A 21,119-nucleotide genomic window follows, 5' to 3' on the forward strand; every position below is an offset into this window, starting at 1 on the left:
CCATGAGACTGAGCTGAAATCTTTAGTCTAATGTTCCCCCCAACATCAGCGCTGACCCACAGATATCACAGACGTGAACCCGGTCGTTACCTTGGAAACCAGGCTGGCTCGGTACGCTGCCAGGGCCTTTAGGTACTCCTTCTTTGCTGCTTCTGTTTTCCGTTTGTATGCCTGCGAGGAGACCAAACACAACTGTGAATAAACACACACACACACACACGTAATGCTGGAATATGAACAGTTAACCTTCGCTTTGCACCTGGTCAGTGCCATGTCAACAGCTTTCAACCCCATGCATCTGAAACATACACGCTAGTTTAGCCTAAACTTACCACCTAAAATCTAGTCCTCAGGTCTTTACTGTCTCAGTGGAGAGAGAAAAAAAAATCTTGCTCAGTGTTTTTATCTTATTTACAAATCAGTGTTATTTCAGTATTATTTCGATTATTTATCATTTTAAATATACATCTATATAATTTTTATTTCAATTTTGGTTTTAGTTCTTTTAGTACTTCAAGGTAAACTAAATTAAAATGAGAAATGTTGCATTTTGCATTGAAGATTATTCATTTTACATATTTTATTTTATTAAAATATATAAGTATTTTATTATTTTATTTCAGTTAATGTTTGTTTTATTTCAAGTAACCAATTATTATTATTATTATTATTATCATTTATTTTCAGTTCCAGTTTTAGATTAAGATAACTATAAGAAACCTGGAATAAACATTTTTAAATCAAGATGCATTTACTTGAGAAACTAAATAACATCAGATATTGTCATTTCTGAAAATTAAGTGCGTTTAAACCTAACATATATCTAACAAAATATCTGCCAATGCTCTCAAAAAAACAAAACAAAAACTAGTTTTCCCTTTGAATTCAGTTTATTTTGCTGAACCCATTGACAGATAATTTTTCTTGTTTTAAGCATAAATACTGAGCAAGAAAATCATTATTTACCATGTATTGCATGTTGCATATTGCATTTTAGTCATTTTTAATGTGCTTTTGTCATGTTACTATTCGTTTTTTATACTATATTATATAATTAAAATTATATTTATATTTTATTTCATTTATATTTCAGTTTTAGTTTTAGCCATTTTAACACTTCAGCTTTTTCTTTTTTCAGTTGACCTCACAGATATTTTTTTTTCTTTTTTTTTTTAAGCATAATTACCAAGAAAATCATGTTTTACAGTGCATGTTGCATTTTGCATGTGACTGTAAATGCAGCTGTCATAATGGAAGTAAATTAACTTTATGCTTCAAACAAAATCACTCTTGCTGGGTTCACATTGAGGAGGCCATTAGAAAACCAGACAGAATTCTAAGTGTACATCAAAGAAACAGCACAAAAAGAGAGGAAAGAAAAGGCTGGGGGTTGTGGAAGAGAAAGACTGAATTTACTGCAGTCTATGCAAACAAAGTGAATGAATGCAATGCAGGCTAATGTAATTGCTTGTCAATCATTTCACCATCCCAGAATCACAGTTTCCATTTCTTTTTGGCAACAAGTGCAGCCAATTCCCTGTGAAACTGGGACGGACATCAGAATGATTTCAGCTGATGAGGGCAAACACGCTTTAAAGCGGTGACAGCATACGTCACGCTGCTTCCAGACACATCCAGACGACAACGCCAAATCACGAGCCGAGAAACTGAAGAGAAAAAGCAATGTGACTTAACAAGATGAATACGGCTGCGGTCCCATAGGAAGAAAAAATACAAATGATATCTCCTGAATATCTCAATTCTGTCTCATAAACAGCACGAACGCTTCCTTGTCTCCTTTAGAGTTTAGGATACTTCTACTTTCAATATAATTTAAATAATATATCCATGTTGTCCCATTACAGCAATGGGAATTTAGGGGGGAAATGTGCCACATTTTCATTATAATAATGTCACAATGCAAAAAAAATTTTATAAATAAAAAATAAATAAATAATACATTTTTATGATGTAATTATTTTTACATACATCAATAGTATAAGAATATTATAATAAATAAATAAATGTATCGGTTAATCTATTTAAAAATAAAAATAAAAATAAAAATAAAAATAAAAATAAAAATAAAAATAAAAATAAAAATAAAAATAAAAATAAAAATAAAAATAAAAATAAAAATAAAAATAAAAATAAAAATAAAAATAAAAATAAAAATAAAAATAAAAATAAAAATAAAAATAAAAATAAAAATAAAAATAAAACTGGTCCTTAATGAAGCGATTATGACTGGAGCTCTGAAGCTGCTCTAATCAGTAAATAATCATGAACTTCTACAGCTACAGCTGGAACAACACATTAATGAAATGTGCACAACTGCACATATTCATACAACACTCTCAGCAAGCAAACACACGGATGGATTGAGAATACAAACACAATCTGGCCTCAAAACCAATGAACAGCAACAAATGAACAGCAACAACTGTTTAACGCCCTCTTCGATGTACAGTACATCTAGTTGAAAACTGGTTTGGTTGACTGTCTTAAAGTAACACTGCTTTGTCAAGCTGGTATTGTTCATTTGCTAAATGTAAATAATTCTGCATTATTTATTCATGCTGCAATGCATGCTGGGAACTCATGAACCTTTAACACTTCAGCATTATTGCTCAAATTATTAAGACAACTACTAGTATGTTGGGATTCTTTTGGTCTAACATGGGTTTTTATGCATTTTAAGTAATTCACATTTCTCAGTATCAGTGACACAAAAGTTACATGAACTAAAGTACAAAAAATGTAATGAAATAAAATACAATAATTTAAAAAAAGTAGTAAAGTAGTCAAATGTGCTTTTAGTCTAGGATTTACTTAAAAAAATCACTCAGAAATTGTTAGCAAATTTCTCAATTTACAAAACAGCAAATGACACAAAAGAATACAAATGAAATAAAGTAAAAATGAAATGAAAATAATAAAATTCAATAAAATTTAACTATGTGTTTTAGCGTTGGATTTACTTCAAAATGTTCACATAGAAATTACTAGTAAATTTCACAAATTATTATAATAAAACAGAAAATAACACAACATAAAAAAATACAAATAGAATGTAAAAAAGTAGTAAAGTAGTAAAAATCACTCAGAAATTGCTAGTAAATATTTATAAATTATTACAGCAAATAACACAAAATAAAAATATGTAAAATTAAATAAAAAGTAAAACAAAATAAAATAATTTTAAAAAGTAGTAAAGTAGTAAAATGTGCTTTTAGTCTAGGATTTACTATAAAAAATCACTCAGAAATTGTTAGCAAATTTCTCAATTTACAAAACAGCAAATGACACAAAATAATACAAACGAAATAAAGTACAAATTAAGTGAAAATAATAAAATTCAATAACATTTAACTATATGTTTTAGTGTAGGATTTACTTCAAAATGTTCACATAGAAATTACTAGTAAATTTCAAAAATTATTATAATAAAACAGAAAATAACACAACATAAAAAATAAAAATAAAATAAAATAACAGAATGTAAAAATGTAGTAAAGTAGTAAAAATCACTCAGAAATTGCTAGTAAATGTTTACAAATTATTACAGCAAATGACACACAATAAAATAAAATAAAATAAAATAAAATAAAATAAAATAAAATAAAATAAAATAAAATAAAATAAAATAAAATAAAATAAAATAAAATAAAATAAAATAAAATAAAATAAAATAAAATAAAATAAAATAAAATAAAATAAAATAAAATAAAATAAAATAAAATAAAATGTTGCCCTAGCTTCTTGTAGTTTCTTCTTTTATAGTTGATTCGTGAGACGCCAGTTCAGGTTTTTTATTACGACAGTAACTGTTGATCCGTCAGCATGCTTGAACCTTACTGAGAAGTTGATTTAAAGCAACATTTAATCAACAAAACAAAAATAATGCCTTCAGTGAGTTTGTGACCTTGCGTGGCGATGGTTAAATATTGAACGAGGTGGCGTCGCTTTTTGTAGTAATGAACTCCCGAGGAGCTCCCAGCAGCTTTGGTTTCAAATTAATTTAACCTCCACTAATGAGTGGCCCTAACGACAGCAGCTCTTAAATAAATTACCATGCCTAAGGATTTCTAATTATTCCAAAGTGAGCGGATTCATTAGCAATTGAAGCCGTCAGAGAGGGAGCAGGTCGCTATGAATTAGGAGTAACGGAGCGCCGGGCCACTCGCCCCCCGCAGAATTAGCTGTAATTGTACCTTAATGAAATGTTCTTGTTTGATAACCGCTTAATTATGGAAGACAATAACTGGCGAGACCCTCTGACACGGGGAACAGGCGTAAAGCCGGAGGGGAAAGAGAGACATTTCACAGAGAATCAGGATGCAACGCTTCATTTGTGTCTCTGAGTGAATCTGAAGAATGGCTCGATGCGTTCAGGAGGAGAAACAACACAAGACAGACTCTTCAGAAGAGAAAAGCTTCATAATTAATGAGGCTGACTTGTGACGTTCCCAATGGAGAACAAGAGAACAAGATCATTATACACAAAGACATATGAAGCACAAAAACATGCATGAATCTCATGAAAACATGCCCAGGTCACATGACATCCCAAAGTTTTATAACTATGATGCACTTGGTTACATTTGAGTTTGAGTTTGTTTGTTAATTCTTTGTAAAAATTTAAGAATTTAACTATTTTTATTTAAATCAGCATGAATTAAATCAACATGCAGTGCTTCCACACTGAAAAAAAAAAATTAAACACTCCAATATCTTTATTTTATTTTATTTACAACTTTGAAAAATCATTTTTACAGTGGATGATATCTAAATACTACTTTTAATACTTTTAATAACATGTAAATAATATATATATATATATATATATATATATATATATATATATATATATATATATATATATTTCTTTTTATTTTCTTAATTTTTAATTAAATATGAAGTGTGCAATATGTGTGAAATATATCTGGACATGTTTTTGAGATTTACACAAAATAGAGGGAAAAGTAAAAAAAAAAAAGAGAAAATATCTTAAACATGTAAATAATTATAAATAATATTAAAATAATAAATTAAATAAAACACTAAATTAAAAAGTAAAAATGACAATATATAAAAATGAAAATAATTATAAATAATATTAAAATAATAAGATACAATAATCAATCAAATAAAATAAAATAATACATTTAAAAAGTAAAAATAAAAATATCTAAAAATGACAATAATTGTTAATAATATTAAAATAATAAGATAAAATAATGAATAAAATAAAATACTAAAGTAAAAGAAAAAACAGAAAATATCTAATAATAATAATAATAATAATAATAATTATAAATAATATTAAAATAATAAGATACAATAATCAATAAAATAAAATAAAATAATACATTTAAAAAGTAAAAATAAAAATATCTAAAAATGACAATAATTGTTAATAATATTAAAATAATAAGATAAAATAATGAATAAAATAAAATACTACAGTAAAAAGTACCCCAAAAAAGAAAATCTAAAAATGAAAATAATTATTAATAATATTAAAATAATAAGATAAAATAATGAATACAAACAAATACTAAAGTAAAAGAAAAAACAGAAAATATCTAATAATAATAATAATAATAATAATTATTATAAATAATATTAAAATAATAAGATAAAATAATAAATAAAAAAAAGTTAAAAAAAAAATCTAAGTAACATTAAAATAATTAATAAAATAAAACAAAATGAAATAAAAGCTATACAAAGACATAAGAAGAAGTTTGTTTGTATATCTATCTAGTAGTATCTACCCTATCCTTAATGAAGCGGGTGTGACTGGAGTTCTGGATCTTCTCTAACCAGTAAATAAATGTTAGGGAACGAGGGCTTATTGCCTGCGGTTGAGAGGGCGGCTGGAATTATGCCTGTTCAGTCACCGCGGTTCTCCATCATTTAACATATTCATCATTCACATGACTGACAGGTCGGGGCCATCACTAAAAGAAATGACAGTCATCTATTGGAGCAGAGGCCTATCAATCTTCCACTAATGGCCCTATCAGAGCGGCTCTTCTGCAGCACGGTTCTTCACACAATACTGAGCTCTGAGGACGGGAAATATAATATTGCACTTGTTTTCCAAGATCATCGAATATGGCCTTAGAGTAAAAAATAAAGATTGAAAAAATGTTATGTCACATTTACTTTGAAAACATTTTTCACTTACGTAATAACATGAATAACACATTAAATAAAAAATTAAATAAAGTAAAATTTTAATAAAAATAATAAAATGAAAATGTTTTTAGCATATGATTTACTTTGAAATTGTTTCAAAGTAAATTTGACAAATTACAATAAAACAGAAAATGACATAAATAAAAAATAAATAAAATAATAAAAAATAAAATAAAAGATATAAAATAAAATAATTTTGCCCAGCTTTCATTGATTATAAGCACTAAAACTCACTGAATATGACCTTAAGAGTAAATTATAAAAAAAGTATAAAGAAAATGGTGTATGATTTACTTTGAAACCATTTTCACTCCCAAATTATTACAATAAAATGGCAAATAACACAAGAAAAAAAAGAGAAATAAAGTAAAAATAAAATTTAAATATTTTTAAAATAAATATTTTTAGTGTAGGATTTACTTAATTTTTTTAATTATCAGAAAGTGTTAGTAAATTAAAAAATAAAATGTTGCCTTAGCTTCCCTTGATTACGAGTAAAATGTAAAGAAACATTAAAGAAAAAAAAATTGTGTGAGATTTACTTTGAATCCATTTTCACTCAGAAAGTAAATTACACAAATAATTACAATAAAATGGAAAGTAACACACTTGAAGTAGACTAAAATCATATTTTCTTGTACCACGTACTCCAAAATTCTTTATTTATTAACAGTATAGGAATCATGCCCGAATGACTGATCTGAAAACACATCTCACACATAAATATTGGTCAAACAGAGTTTTGGAGCAGCCTCACGCAAACACATGCTGTCTAAGTAGGCAGCTCACTAGGGATTGAAACAGAGCCAAACGTGCACTGAAAGCTGAACTTTCTACACGTCAGTAGCAGGTGATGATCTCAGCGAAAGATGACATAACCAGCGCTAATCAGTGAATGAAACGCACCTCGGGGACACGGTCCTCATGACCTCATACAGAACAGATGTGTGCGGAGTCGAGTCACAGAGGAACCATCCCAAAAGTCACCTTGTTATCCCAGATAAATAAAAACGACAAACAGACGCCAAGGACGAGCCTTATTATGCTAGGAAACAAACCAAACGGAGCCTATGTTTCTTCCAGCCGCCGAAGGGTTAAAATGCACAAACAATAAGATTTGGGAGAGCAGATGTCCTTGAGGGGAATTGAAGGGCGCCGGGTGATGGCTAATCTCGTATTCTCAGCATGATCGAATCACCAGGCAACAGATATAAATAAAAAGAGCCCGGGAAATGAGGAATTCACATTCAAGGGTGTCAGCGGCAAAATGAAGATTCATGGTGAAGAGGGGAGAGTGAAGGAGGCAAAAATTAACTGCAAATAAAAGGACACAGCAGCTCTCAGAAGAAGAAGAAAGGCGAGCGAGAGAAATATCAGTCGGTGAGGGTGAACGCGCCGCACTCTGTCACCGAGGCAGGTGCTCTTATTTGACATGCAATCGCAGCCGTGTGTTATGGAGGATATGCTAAAAATACAGCGGCCCCACACACACACACACACACACACACGTACCCTTCAGTCGAGCATACTGTATACAAACCTCATTACTGACACAAACACACACACATGTTCCCATGCACATCATACATACTAAAGAATCACTCGACACAAATCAGCTGATTACAAATCAAATCAACTATTTATATACACTACTGTTCAAAAGGTTGGGCTTTCTGAAAGAAATCTGTTCTTTTTTTTTTTTAATAAGGATGCATTAAATTGACAGTAAAGACATTTAAAACGTTAATCTATCCATCCATCCATCCATCCATCTCTTTCTTTATCTCTCTCTCGATATCCATCTACCTATCTATCAATCATCCATCTATCATCCATCCATCCATCCCTTTCTTTCTCTATCTATCTATCTATCTATCTATTCATCCATCTCTATCATCCATCCATCCATCCCTTTCTTTCTCTCTCTCCATTTATCTATCTATCTATCGATCTCTCTCTATCCATCCTCCCATCCACCCATCCATCCATCTATCTCTTTCTTTCTTTTCCCCTCTCTATCTGTCTACCTATCTATGAACCATCCATCAATCCATCCATCCATCCATCCATCTCTCTCTCTCTCTATTCATTCATTCATCCATCTCTATCTATCTATCTATCTATCTATCTATCTATCTATCTATCTATCTATCTATCTATCTATCTATCTATCTATCTATCTATCTATCTATCTATCTATCTATCTATCTATCTATCTATCTCTCTCTCCATCCATCTATCCATCCAGCCATCTCTTTATTTCTTTTTCCCTCTCTATCTATGTACCTATCTATCAATCATCCATCCATCCATCCATCCATCCACCCAACCATCCAACTATCCAATTATCTGTCCATCCAACATCCATCCATCCATCCATCCATCCATCCGTCCAACTGTCCATCCAATTCTTCCGTAATTTTGTTTCGATCTACAAACATCTCAGAAAAAGCTGGTACTTCAATGAAATGCTGTATAACTGAGACTCCTGAGCAATAAAAGAGCAACTTCTGAATCCACTCACTTGTTTCTGTTCCTCTCCCAGACTGTCCCACATGGAGGCCACGATCTTGGAGACGTCTCCGAAGGTGGCGTTGGGGTTTTGGCCCTTGATGGCGGCTTGAGTGTCCCTGAAGAAGAGTGCGTAGGCTGAGACGGGCTTCTGCGGCTCGTTGGGGTCCTTCTTCTTCTTCTTCTTCTGAGGTTTGGGCTTGGGCTTCATCATGTCAGAGCAGGGTCGCTTCTCTCCTGTGATCTGAAAGAGAAGAGAGAAATTAAATGAGTGAAGATGCATTTATTTGCCTCAACAAGACATGCAATTCAACAAATACGTTTCACATTGTGACTACAAATCAGTGCTGGAAGTCATTCTAGTTCAGAGCAGAGTATGAAAATGAAATACTAAATGCATGTGTAGTTTGTTGATATCTAAGAGTTCTTCGAGTGCGTCTACACCCACAGCCTGCGTCTCCCAACATGCACTGCTGTTCCAGTCATATGCATGTTTGGCTATGCAAATGTGGGTTGTCTTTTATCTGCAAACATCATGAAATAAAAATGGGATGCACTGAATTCCAGAATGCTTTCAGTCAAGCGACGGTGCCGTAATCTACTCTGACAGCTCACGGACTCTCTTCAGAGCTCTGAAACATTGCGGCTGAAATTGATTTCTTAATGCAGAGAGTCCAGCAGACGTTGTTAATATCCCATTTGAATCAGTGCTGCATCATCTCATGTCTGATGTGCACTAATACACGTTTCTTCATCTAAAACCGCTGTGCATTTAAAATCAAGAAATACAATTGCATTATTTAAACTGGTGGAAATGAGGATAGAAAGAGTGGTGGTAAGAAACAAAGGAACAATACATCTTTGTCTTTAACAGGACTGAAAACATAGAAGAGTTAAAGCAAATGAGTGAAAGAGGTTTCTAGGGCAGAACTTGATGGTTAGATAACATCATTCTCTCTCATCAGCATTTTCAATGTAGCAAAAAAAAAAAAAAAAACTAATTTGAAGAGAGGAAATGTAGCATGAAAGGCTGGCTGATGCTCCATTAAAACAGACCGCTGTATAATCTCCATACACGTCTGACTTTACATGTGATTTACATGATCATCATCACATAAAACAATATTAGAGTCATTAACCAGAGCCAAAATGTGTCGTAAAGTCAACATGAAATGAAAAACTCCATTTACTTTCTTAAAAGATGCGGCTTTCTTTGACGAGGATTAGCGTTAACTAAAACTGAAACTCAAAAATAAAATAAATAAATAAAAATAAAATGTTAACTGATATGAAATATTTCTTAACATCGTTATGCTTATAGTGGTGTGTCCAAATTTCATTTCAATGAAATGATCGCCAGAAAAACCCTGAATTTCTAAATGGAAATACATCAACACAGAAAAAAAACTTTTGCATGTCCAAAATGAAGCTGTCAGTGTGAATTAATCAAATTCCATTCTAAAAATATTAATGTGAGCATATTGTATGTGTCTCGCAAATCTGTCATGACATTTGTGCAACAAAATACAGAGTGAGGTTTTGATTTTAATCAAGTCCAAACATGTTGTCAGTCCATTTTTTTTCTCTTTTGTACAGTGAATATGTTGAGTATGTAGTATAGTGCACTACCTGTCAATGCTGCTACAGCGCCACTTGTGGCAGCACTGAGAATGCAATGTTCATTCTTTGTGTTGTTTTGTGTTTGCATGCATTACAGTAACATGATGAAGAGTTTTATTCACTAGTAAGTGCATGACTCTATGTATGTTTTCCATATGCTCACACACGTCCCTTATATGTGCACAGCTGCATATTTCTAAACTAAAGGATTCAATTAATGCACGCAAAAGCACACGTTCACATGCATGATTATACAAAACATATGTCAAATGCACACAGACAAAAACACAAGCTAAAAAGCAGCACATGCATTCTGGAAAGAGACTGAAATCCAGCCATTAAATGCTTTAGATTTATATACATTGAATTTAATAAAGCGCAAACAAACACACATATGCCATCCATGAGTGCAAGGCACATTCCAGAGGAAAGTGAAACGCAGGAAGTATGTGTTTGTGTCGGTGTCACAGAGTTTAAATACATTAGCGTGCATTTGTACGTGTCAATGAGCAGAACTGTATTCGCAAGCATTTCCAGTAAAAGAAATACCAATGGGAATAAAATGTGCTAATTGTTTCTGTTGTCCAGACGGCGTTATTATTAAAATCCACCAGGATTTCAGGCTGACTGAAACACTTCTTTCACTGGTTTGACTGGCTTTTTAAATCTACCCGGACCAGGTATAATTGCACCGGACTTTGTGCTGTATTAGGCTGGACTCTTGCATAAGCCCGCTGAAGAACAATGTAATTTAAACATCATGTAAGTTAATTCACTCTTTGTGTTCTCCAATCCAATTAAGCATGCAGCGTCGCGATAATGAGGGATTTCGAGCTGCCTGCGCATTACATGCAACATTCAAATTAAATTCAAACTGACACTTCCAATAAAAGGAGAGGATGACGGACAAGCAGGAGTAATTGGTTTTCTGGGACAATGAAAATGAAAAGAGGGATAGAGAGGGAGAGAGAGAGAGAGAAACAGAGTAATGTTTTTGCCAACAAATCACAGGGAACAAAAGACGTCAAGATGTGAAGTTAAAATGCAGAGATTTGTAAACACTATTGAGACACACGGAAAATCGTTTGCTTTTAAATAAAGAGGGGAAATTATTCTCAAAGCTCTCGTCTGGTGCTTATGCTCCTCTATGGAGCACAACAGACGGATTCGGAAGTAAAAATCGCATTAATTCTTTTCCATAGAGGAACAGATTTTTAACGATAACGTATAAACCTTTCAAGAGAGAACTGCCATGAGATCACTGATGATATATGATCCTGTAGCCAATGTGATTTCAACTTTGCTTGTGTTTAACAGCCAAATTCATAGTGACTAACCATCCTACCTATAACTCTGATGAGAAAAATCCACCAATAAGGGAAGCTTTTAGTTACCATGGAAACGGAAATAGTGGCGAAAGAGCTACTATATATAGATTAAAGTCTGCTCACCGAGGCAGCATTTATTTGATTAAAAATACAGTGAAAACAGCAAAGCTGCAAAATATTTTTAACATTTAAAATAGCTGTTTTCTATGTGAATATATGTGACCCTGGACCACAAAACCAGTCTTAAGTGTCAATTTTTCGAAATTGAGATTTCTACATCATCTGAAAGCTGAATAAATAAGCTTTCCATTGATGTATGGTTTGTTAGGATCGGACAATATTTGTCTGAGATACAACTATTTGAAAATCTGGAATCTGAGGGTGCAAAAAAATCTAAATATTGAGAAAATCGCATTTAAATTTGTCCAAATGAATTCTTAGCAATGCATATTACTAATCAAAAATGACGTTTTGATATATTTACAGTAGTAAATTTACAAAATATTTTCATGGAATATGATCTTTACTTAATATACTAATGATTTTTGGCATAAAAGAAAAATCAATAATTTTGACCCATACAATGTATTTTTGGCTATTGCTACAAATATACCCCAGCGACTTAAGACTGGTTTTGTGCTCCAGGGTCACATATGTTAAAATGTAATTTATTTCTGTGATGCGCAGCTGTATTTTCAGCATCATTACTGCAGTCTTCAGTGTCACATGATCTTCAGAAATCATTCTAATATGCTTATTTACAGCTCAAGAAACATTTCTGATTATTATCAATGTTGAAAACAGCTGTGCTGCCCAATGTTTTTGTGGAAACCGTGATACGTTTTATTTTCCAGGATTCACAGATGAACAGAAAGTTTAAAAGAACAGCATTTATTTGAAAAAGAAATCTTTTGTAACATTATAAATGTCTTTACTGTCACTTTTGATCAATTTAATGCATCAATGATGAACACAAGCCAACACAAACTAACAATATTTTTACAGCATGTGTTAATCACGGTTCGCGATAATTTCCTTAACATTTCAAGTTGCATAAATTGATATTGGTTAATATGTTATGAACAAACATGAATTATTAACAATATTATATTTATAAATCAACATCAACTTCCATGAATGAATGCTGTAAAAGTGTTGTTAGCTCATGATACCAAATGCATCAAGTGTAATCAAGATCTCATCTAAGGAGAAAACGCTTTCTGCTGAGCTGCATTCTACTGTTAAATATCGTGCAGTTTCATGCTGATCGGCCTGTAAAACGCCAGCGCATTGTTGTTCTCGTTCTTGTACCTTTGAGTGGTACTTTGCTTCCTCTTCCTGGGCGGAGCTTGAGGGGGAGGGCGTGGCTGACTGACTTCCTGACGATGATGGGGAACCGTGTGTAAAGGAGCCTTGGCCAATCTGAGAGCTGAGCTGGGACAGGGCGCTCATGGGGTGGGGCAGTATCCGGGCAGATGGGTTTAGCATGGGGCTGTGGTGGGCACGGGGGTAATGACTGCCCGCTTGCCCCGCAAACACCGGCATCTAGGGTGAGAGAAGAAGACCAGACTTTACTAGGAGGAATTTTGAAGAGAAATAACCAATTGAGGCCAATCTACAAAGACACTAGTTTCTTCCCTCACCCTTTGAAGCGGCCGTCTGATTACCGGTGGCTAGTTTAGTCAATTCTATAATGACTTTTGCACTACAAAGCGGATCTCTTATCAAACAATATACGTTCACTCAAACATGTACAGTACAAAGCTGTGCCAAATCGCAATGCATGTGAACCCTGGGGTTTTGAAAGTGTCCTTTATAGTTTCATCCTGACTTATATCATAAACAGATTAGAGAGAGATCTAGATCAATAAGCGTCATTTACAGTAAGTCATCAACCACACTTCTCTCAGCATGAATTTCAAAGCTACTTCAGAAAGCCACAACGCCATTGGTTCTCGACCCGGAAGAATCCCAGAGCAACCACAATAGTGACTTGACAACTAAAAACAACAGTAAGAATTCACCACATGATACCTTCACATGAGCTAAATAAACCATATATGAAGAAACAGTTATGAAAATTACCATATATAAAGAAAATACCACTTGTATGCACAGAAGCGAAACCGCTAAGAATGAATTGTAGCCAAATTGCAATGTGCATGGGGTGATTCTAGTGCATTTCAGTGCATTTAGCACCTGGTTAACCTTCCTGCACTAAAATGCAATGCAACTCCTTATTTTACATACATTAGTATTACCATATATATATACAGTAAAGCAAACAACGTATGCAGTATATAGGAGAGAATTCGTTAAGAAGTGTATTTGCATGACGCAATTTTCCATCTTGCAAATGTGCATCACTAATTAGCACCAGTCAAACTTGATCGGTGTTTAGTACATAAAATGCACAATGATGCAACTCTTATTTCCACACATAAGAATTATCTACAGTATTTACAGTAAAGCAAATTCCATTTGTAAATACAGAATGAATTGTGGCTGAAATGCAATTTGCACGGGGCGATTGTAGTGTATTTTAGAGCATTTAGCACTAAAATGCAATGCAACTCTTTATTTTACATACATTAGTATTATAATATACACAGTAAAGCATATTCCGCTTGTGTAAACGAAAGGGAATTTACTAAGAATGAATAGTGGCCGAAATGTAATTTGCATGGCACAATTCTATATGAATTTCAGCACCTTATTATTTTTATTTGCACTGAAATGCAATGTAACTTCTTATTTTACATGCATTAACATTACTATATATACACAGTAAAGCAAATACCCCTACATACCGTATACATAGAAGAGAATTTGCTGAGAATAAATTATAGCCAAAATGCAATTTGCATGGCACAATTCTCAATCTTGCAAATGTGCATCACTATTTTAGTGCATTTAGCACCTGTTAAACTTGATTGTGGGTGTTTAGTTAATTAGACACAGGTTTTTGCAATGCTGAAATTCCATGCACCCCATATTTTATATACATGTGTACCTTTCTATCACAAGCATAAAGAAAAAAAGACACAGACACTCTTTGAAGAAGCCAGGCGTTGCTAAATCAGTTAATTCGCTAAAAATGCAACAGTTCTCGTTTCTCTCAAATCCCGAAATCCTCTCGAACTAAGCATCTGTAACTCGTGTATTTTAATATTTCACCATGTTTCATTTCCATCGCCGTTCTTCAAAAAGCATCTCATCAGGAGACGTGAGCGGATGTCGACGAGAGGACTGCGAACGGATGTATTCATTTACACATAAATAGGAATACTTAGCCAACCACGAATCAAAAAGAAATAGAAATAGAGGGAGAAAGTTGATGAACTAGCATTTATTAGCGCCATGCAACATTCACGAGTTGAGCTGAATTAAACATTACGAATCAACTGTGTGCTTTTAAGATGATTAATGAAGTCGGAGAGGTCTGGGCCGAGCAGCTCTTGGTAAACATTACCGTAACGGCTGTGATCTTAGCGAGAGCTTGTAATAGCACTAATTAACCTCTCAAGACTTGCTAATAGATGAAATTTAAAATGAAAGAGCAAGAAAAATGCATGAAGTTCACAAAACGCACAGCTTTTTGTTAATGCAGATGAATTAGCCTGTTATCTACAGGACATCCTACTATGCGTCGGTACAAAAGCAGACCTGAAACAAAGGCTTTCCTCATTTAGTGGTTTCAGATCTCCAATACTTAACAGCCCCTCCAAAAGCAGCCCAAACACAACCTCCAACCTCAAATCAAATTTTAGCAACACCATTAGTTCAATTTTCAAATGCAGCGAAGTAGCTTTAATGTTGGAGAGAGAGGGAGAGAGAATCCATTAATTTTCCATTTTCCGTGGAGTTGCTCTTTAAGGGCTTTCACAAACCAAGAAGCATTGAAAAACCAATTAATCAAACATGAATGGCCTATCATAGCGACGGCAACCCCATTTCCATAGCAACCGCTGCTGGCCAAGAGCATCACCCTGTTCTTTAATCTGGGCGCCGAACACACAAAAGACAAGAGAGAGAGAGAGAGAGAGAGAGAGAGAGAGAGAGAGAGACAGCCGGCGAAGCCAACAGGCTCATTGAGTGAATTTTCATATTACGGACGAATTCTGTGATTGGAACCTTTGTTGGGACAAAAGGTAACAGGACGACTCTGCGAAAACCACCAATCTATCATAGTCTATTCTCTCTCTCTCACTCGCTGAATAATTTATGCTATTTGTTTCCAAACCATCATTGCAGCGCCGTTGTCCCGTTTGAAATTCTGAATATCATTTCAGTACTGTTGACTGGAATTACTGGCCCGTTTCTTGCTGAGAAAAGGCAGTGCAAAAAATAAAACCAGAATACAGTGAATAAATGCACACAGTAATGGTGTTTTCTTCAATAGGGATCCAGATACATAAGATGAAGTCAGCCATTGCTACATTAGTTCATTTGCCTTAGTTTCTCTCAAATCATGAACTATTCTCAAAGTAAGCATCTGTGACTTTTGTATTTTAATACATCTCCATGTTTCAATTCCATCGCCGCTCTTTAAAAAGCACCTCAAGAAAATATCCACGTCTTTTGAGTTTTGTTTATATATTACACTGTAGAAGTTCACTGGAGTATGTTTTATAAGAAAATAATATTTCAGTCTTTCTACTTCATGTGCAACGATGCTTTGTAAGTATTTGTAAAATATCCTGGAAATTTCTGAATAAAAACGTCGTTCTACACCAGTTTTATTTAGGTGTACCTTCAAAATAAAATGAATAAATATGCAAAAAAAAAAAAAAAATTGCTGTAGAAACAAGTTTCACTCAAAAATTGCCAAAGCTCACAATTAATTACTAAAGAAACAGCAAGTTACACATTTAATTAAACATGAACATTTAAAGACTGAAATAATATTTTCTTGTAAACGCACTCCAATAATCTCTGTTTTATTCACAACTTTGAAAATATATTTTTTGTTTTTTACAGTGAAAGGCCAATTTTTAACATTTACTAACAGATCAAAATCAGAAGCTGCATTTGTTAATATTATTTAATGCCAGGCGAATGCCAACAAATGCATTTTTATGATCAAATGTCAACAAAGATGAATAAATACTGTAACAAATATTTTGCTCATTCATTGTAAGTTGCATTAATCTGCATTAACTAATGGGACCTTACTGTAAAGTGTTAGCAGTTTATTTATTTATATAACATATTTAAAACTGACCATATTGCTTGATTAACTAGCAAGATTAACCAAACATAGCACAGCAAAACAATCAAATGCATATGAATTAAAACTGAAAAATATGTTTTAAGAACTTATATTGAAGGATATAATCATCATTATCTACTGTCCTTCAGACGCAGAGGATAGGGCACCGTTTTGTCTTTTATTTTAACATTAGGCTTTATCATTTCTTTCACACTATAAAGCCATTCCTCTCATATTTCACATTAAATAAGCAATTTCTAAGCGAAGAAAATCGTCAAACGAGCGAGCGTTTTGTGAGAGCGTGCTCGGCCCTGTTATTCCAAACCACATTTGCTTTCAATTTATTTGGAGTCACGGTTATAATCAAAAGAATAAAGACGTGCACCTTCAGCAAACGACTTGTCTCTTTACCGTCAATTTAGACAAAGCAGTCGGCGCAAATCGTTAAACAAACAATATATTGTCTGCTGCCTGCTTACTGCACATTTAGATGACATATTGAATATTTGTTTTTAATGCCGTCTGTTTGCAGAGAGACAGAACGAGAGAAACTGATCAATAAGTGAGAGTGAGAAAGAAAACATGCGAGCGAGCGAGTGTGAGAGGGAGTGAGAGAGAGAGAGAGAGAGAGAGAGAGTGATGGGTTCAGGCTATATAAAGCAGGTTGGATGGCTGTACAAACATCATGAAACAGTCTCACAAAGGTTAGCGGTTGCCATAGGTACTGTATGCTAATTACTAAATGGTATAATCCTTGATAGGGGGATGGTGATGCTGTTCGGACTGGGCCATGTGACTAAATTTATCTTGTTTATTGGCCGGGATGATTTATACATGTCAAGAAACACGCAGTTAAGGAGTAACATATAGAGATGGTTCCAACTTATTATTCTTAAAACAAGATATATTAACTAAAAAGTGCTTAAATCTAGTAAAAGACATTTCTGTAAAGCCTAAAAGCCCATAAAGCCTCATTTCTAAGATTGTAAATGATCGACACGATGCTGATGAACCTGCAGGACACAATCCAGTAAAAGCTATTTTAGTGTAATTGTACAAACGTCCAGCTTCAGCTTCACGTGTCTCTTTGCTGTCAAATCTTGACTGATTTTTCTAAAGTAAACGTCAGAATAACTGTAGTAATATTTCCAGATGAACACTTACTGAAGCAGCTCAGCTTTACTTGGTTCTCCATCAATCTTTTTTTTTTTTTTGTTTAAATCAGTGCGTCTCAAATCTGATCATCAGGATCTTCTGAGGAGCTTTACTTTCACTGTTCCTCAGCGGAGGAATGATCTTCATCTCACATCTTCTGAGGAGCGTTTATTTCTTCCTCTCTCAATCAGCATTGCATTATATGTTTAAATAATTTTAATCTCATTTTACTAAGACATATTATTGGAGATATAGAGCGACGACTGATATTTATATCATTTTATGTAAGTAGTACCTGCCATACTGTTATAAAGACCTCATTGATTTACATTACAAGCAGCAGAATCTCATCATATAAATATCAGCATCTGCACCAAATATTTGCTCGGTTTGAGTCTCTGAATGAGTCTGATGCATAAAATATGCCAAAAAAACAATTCCGCAAACTTGTCTAAAGGTTCAGTAAACTGTTAAAACATTTTTAAAAATTAGACTGTTATTTCATATGTCAGGCTTGACAGGGTTAAGCTTGTTTTTCTAACCTCTAAAGCAATTAGTTTTGTCTTGTTTTAACCATAAAATGTTCATTTTCTTTGGCAGAAAGACTTCTCAAGTAAATGCATTGTGTTTTAATGATGCTGACATGTTTATACTGGAAAGCAAGACAAAATACTGATTAAGAAAATGATTTTTTTTCTGTGGAAAGCATTTAAGACATGCTCCACACCCTCCCCATAACAAACCGCTCTGTTCATTTAGCTGAGACTCTCTGTTAGGAAACTTCATTTCCTGTTCCTCTGCTGTGTCTCGAGCTCTTTGTACTCGCTGTTCATCGCAGCCAAATAGAGTCCAAATAACAACCGCCATCCAATTATGAGCTTCACACTGAGCGCGTGCGATATCTCAACACTATTGTGTGTGCTTCTCAGCGTCCTCCTCCTCCGGTGTGCGATTGGACGCTTTACCTCCAAACCAGAGGAAAGTTTCATTAAATATGCCATGAAATACAGTAGATCATTTAATGTACACTCTCGTTCTGGATGTGTCACGTGTCTTTTAGTGATTGACACTGTGCTCTGTAGAAAATACACCGGTCTAGAAAGTTGTCGGGTGTTTTGCATGAATTATAATGCGTTATCAGTATAACCTGTGTGACATGAACGACTGCTACAAGAAAGAAATCGTACCCAAATTATCATATATTTAGCTTCATGTGACATGAATGTGGGCTAGTAATTGTGGACATTAGTTTCTGTAAAAGTACGGCTGTGTTAAGAATAGCCACTTCTGCGGTATGTAGCATGTATACTGGGAACAGAATGTGAATTTTCTGCATGAGTTTGACCTACAGAATGAATAGTAAACAACCAGAGCACACTGCATTCTGTTTCCCACGATGCAATGTGCTCAACTTGAGCTTTCGTTTCTAGTGTGACAAATTAATTGTTAGTAATATCTGCTGTGATTTTTGACAGCTATGTTTATATTGAACTAAATTTGATTAGAAATGCAAATGCTAAAATGCAAAATGCATAATTTATTTGCAAAAAAACTCACTGAATTTAACATGTACATAATGATGTTTGTCAAAATCTACTGTTTAAAATGTTTCACTTATTATTTACCCCAAAAAAACCCTGTGCACTACAGTTATTTAAAACTAAAATGACTAAAAATTGTTTTTATTATTCAAATAAATCTCCAAAAAAGAATACATAATTAGATGAAAAACCTAAACTTAAAAAAGCTTAAAAACACACAAAAAAAATAAAAAATAAAATAAAAATACAGTATATAAGTTGAAGTTCTAAACTTGCTAAAACTGAAATAAAAATAAGTTAAATATAACCATTAAAAATAAAATAAAATGATAAAATGACTAAAACTGAAATAAAAATAACAGAAACATTAAAATAATAAAAAAACATAACAAAATGACTAAAACTGAAATAAAAATGAGTTAAACAGAAATATAAAAAATAGTAAAAATTACTTAAAATTACTATAACGTATAAGCAAATATGAACATGAAAATTAGAATATAATAGCTAATTTAACATTATTAAATGATAAAATATATTATTAATATTAATATTAATAATAAAATAACAGCATATAAATAATACGGGCACACTGCACAGTAAATAGTGCACTAGCATTGCATTCTGTACACAGCCAATGATAAAGCAAAGAGAATCTAGGCCATCAGTGCTCAATTGGTGGGTCACAAACCCTGAAATGGGTCACGGTTACGATCTGACAGATAGCGAGAAAAAAACATTTTGCAAAAATAATAAAACGCAACTAACCATATAATCATGCATAGTTGGAAAAAATTCAAAGGGCAAAGCTGTTGATGTCAAAGGTCATGTTTGCAGGTGCAGCTTGCACAAATTTACCTGTCGAATTAGACAGATGTCAACGTGGACATGACCTCATCCTCAAAAACCATGAGCAAAAGGTCAAATTAAATAATATAATGCAAGCCGTGCAATTCATAATGACATGAATGCATTTGACCGTGTGACGTTGAGTCCTGAAGCACAAGCGCTGCTCTAGGCATGATGGGTAAGCGCTCTCTCTCGCCTGTGGCTCTGATTGGAGACATCTTGTTGGGAGTGATGGCTCACTCCACGCAGGTTCACAGTTGCTATTGTAAAATCACAGAGCGGTTAATTGAAACAAATGACTATAATAATAGAACATTATCCCGGCAGGCTCGCGGCCGTGGCAGCTTTAATTAGCCGAGCGCCGGAGACTGATCTCTCGCGCTCCAGCCGTAAACACGGGGGAATCTCATCGCGCTCTGCCCTAACCGCGACTCTTGTTCTCCTCGAGGGCAGAACACCAAACCTCCCTCTCCCTCCATCGCTCCGGCTCTGCCCGCGGGGGTCATTTATAACAACGCTCCCAGTGCTAATAAGAGCGCCCATTTATAAATCAAGCGCTGCTTAAATCTGTAAGCAAACACAACCTGTCGTCCCTGAAGACGTGCGAGTTTCATCTCCTCGACGCTTGTAGACGCTCTTTGAACTCCGGGCTGAACTAAACCTCAGCGCACCACATCACAGATCAGCCGTGTTTTC

At 33.9% G+C, this 21,119-nt stretch overlaps 1 protein-coding gene across 1 annotated transcript in view; it reads right to left on the reverse strand.

Moving 5' to 3' along the window:
• tox2 (TOX high mobility group box family member 2) overlaps positions 1–21,119 on the reverse strand; it is a 126,243-nt gene that overhangs the window by 10,512 nt on the left and 94,612 nt on the right. Inside the window, 3 exon segments of the mRNA XM_058778247.1 lie at positions 91–171; positions 8,732–8,962; positions 12,978–13,211. Coding sequence (XP_058634230.1) covers positions 91–171; positions 8,732–8,962; positions 12,978–13,211 — 546 coding nt within the window.

Source organism: Onychostoma macrolepis, chromosome 06 (assembly GCF_012432095.1).
Source record: "Onychostoma macrolepis isolate SWU-2019 chromosome 06, ASM1243209v1, whole genome shotgun sequence".
Lineage (NCBI taxonomy): Eukaryota > Metazoa > Chordata > Actinopteri > Cypriniformes > Cyprinidae > Onychostoma > Onychostoma macrolepis.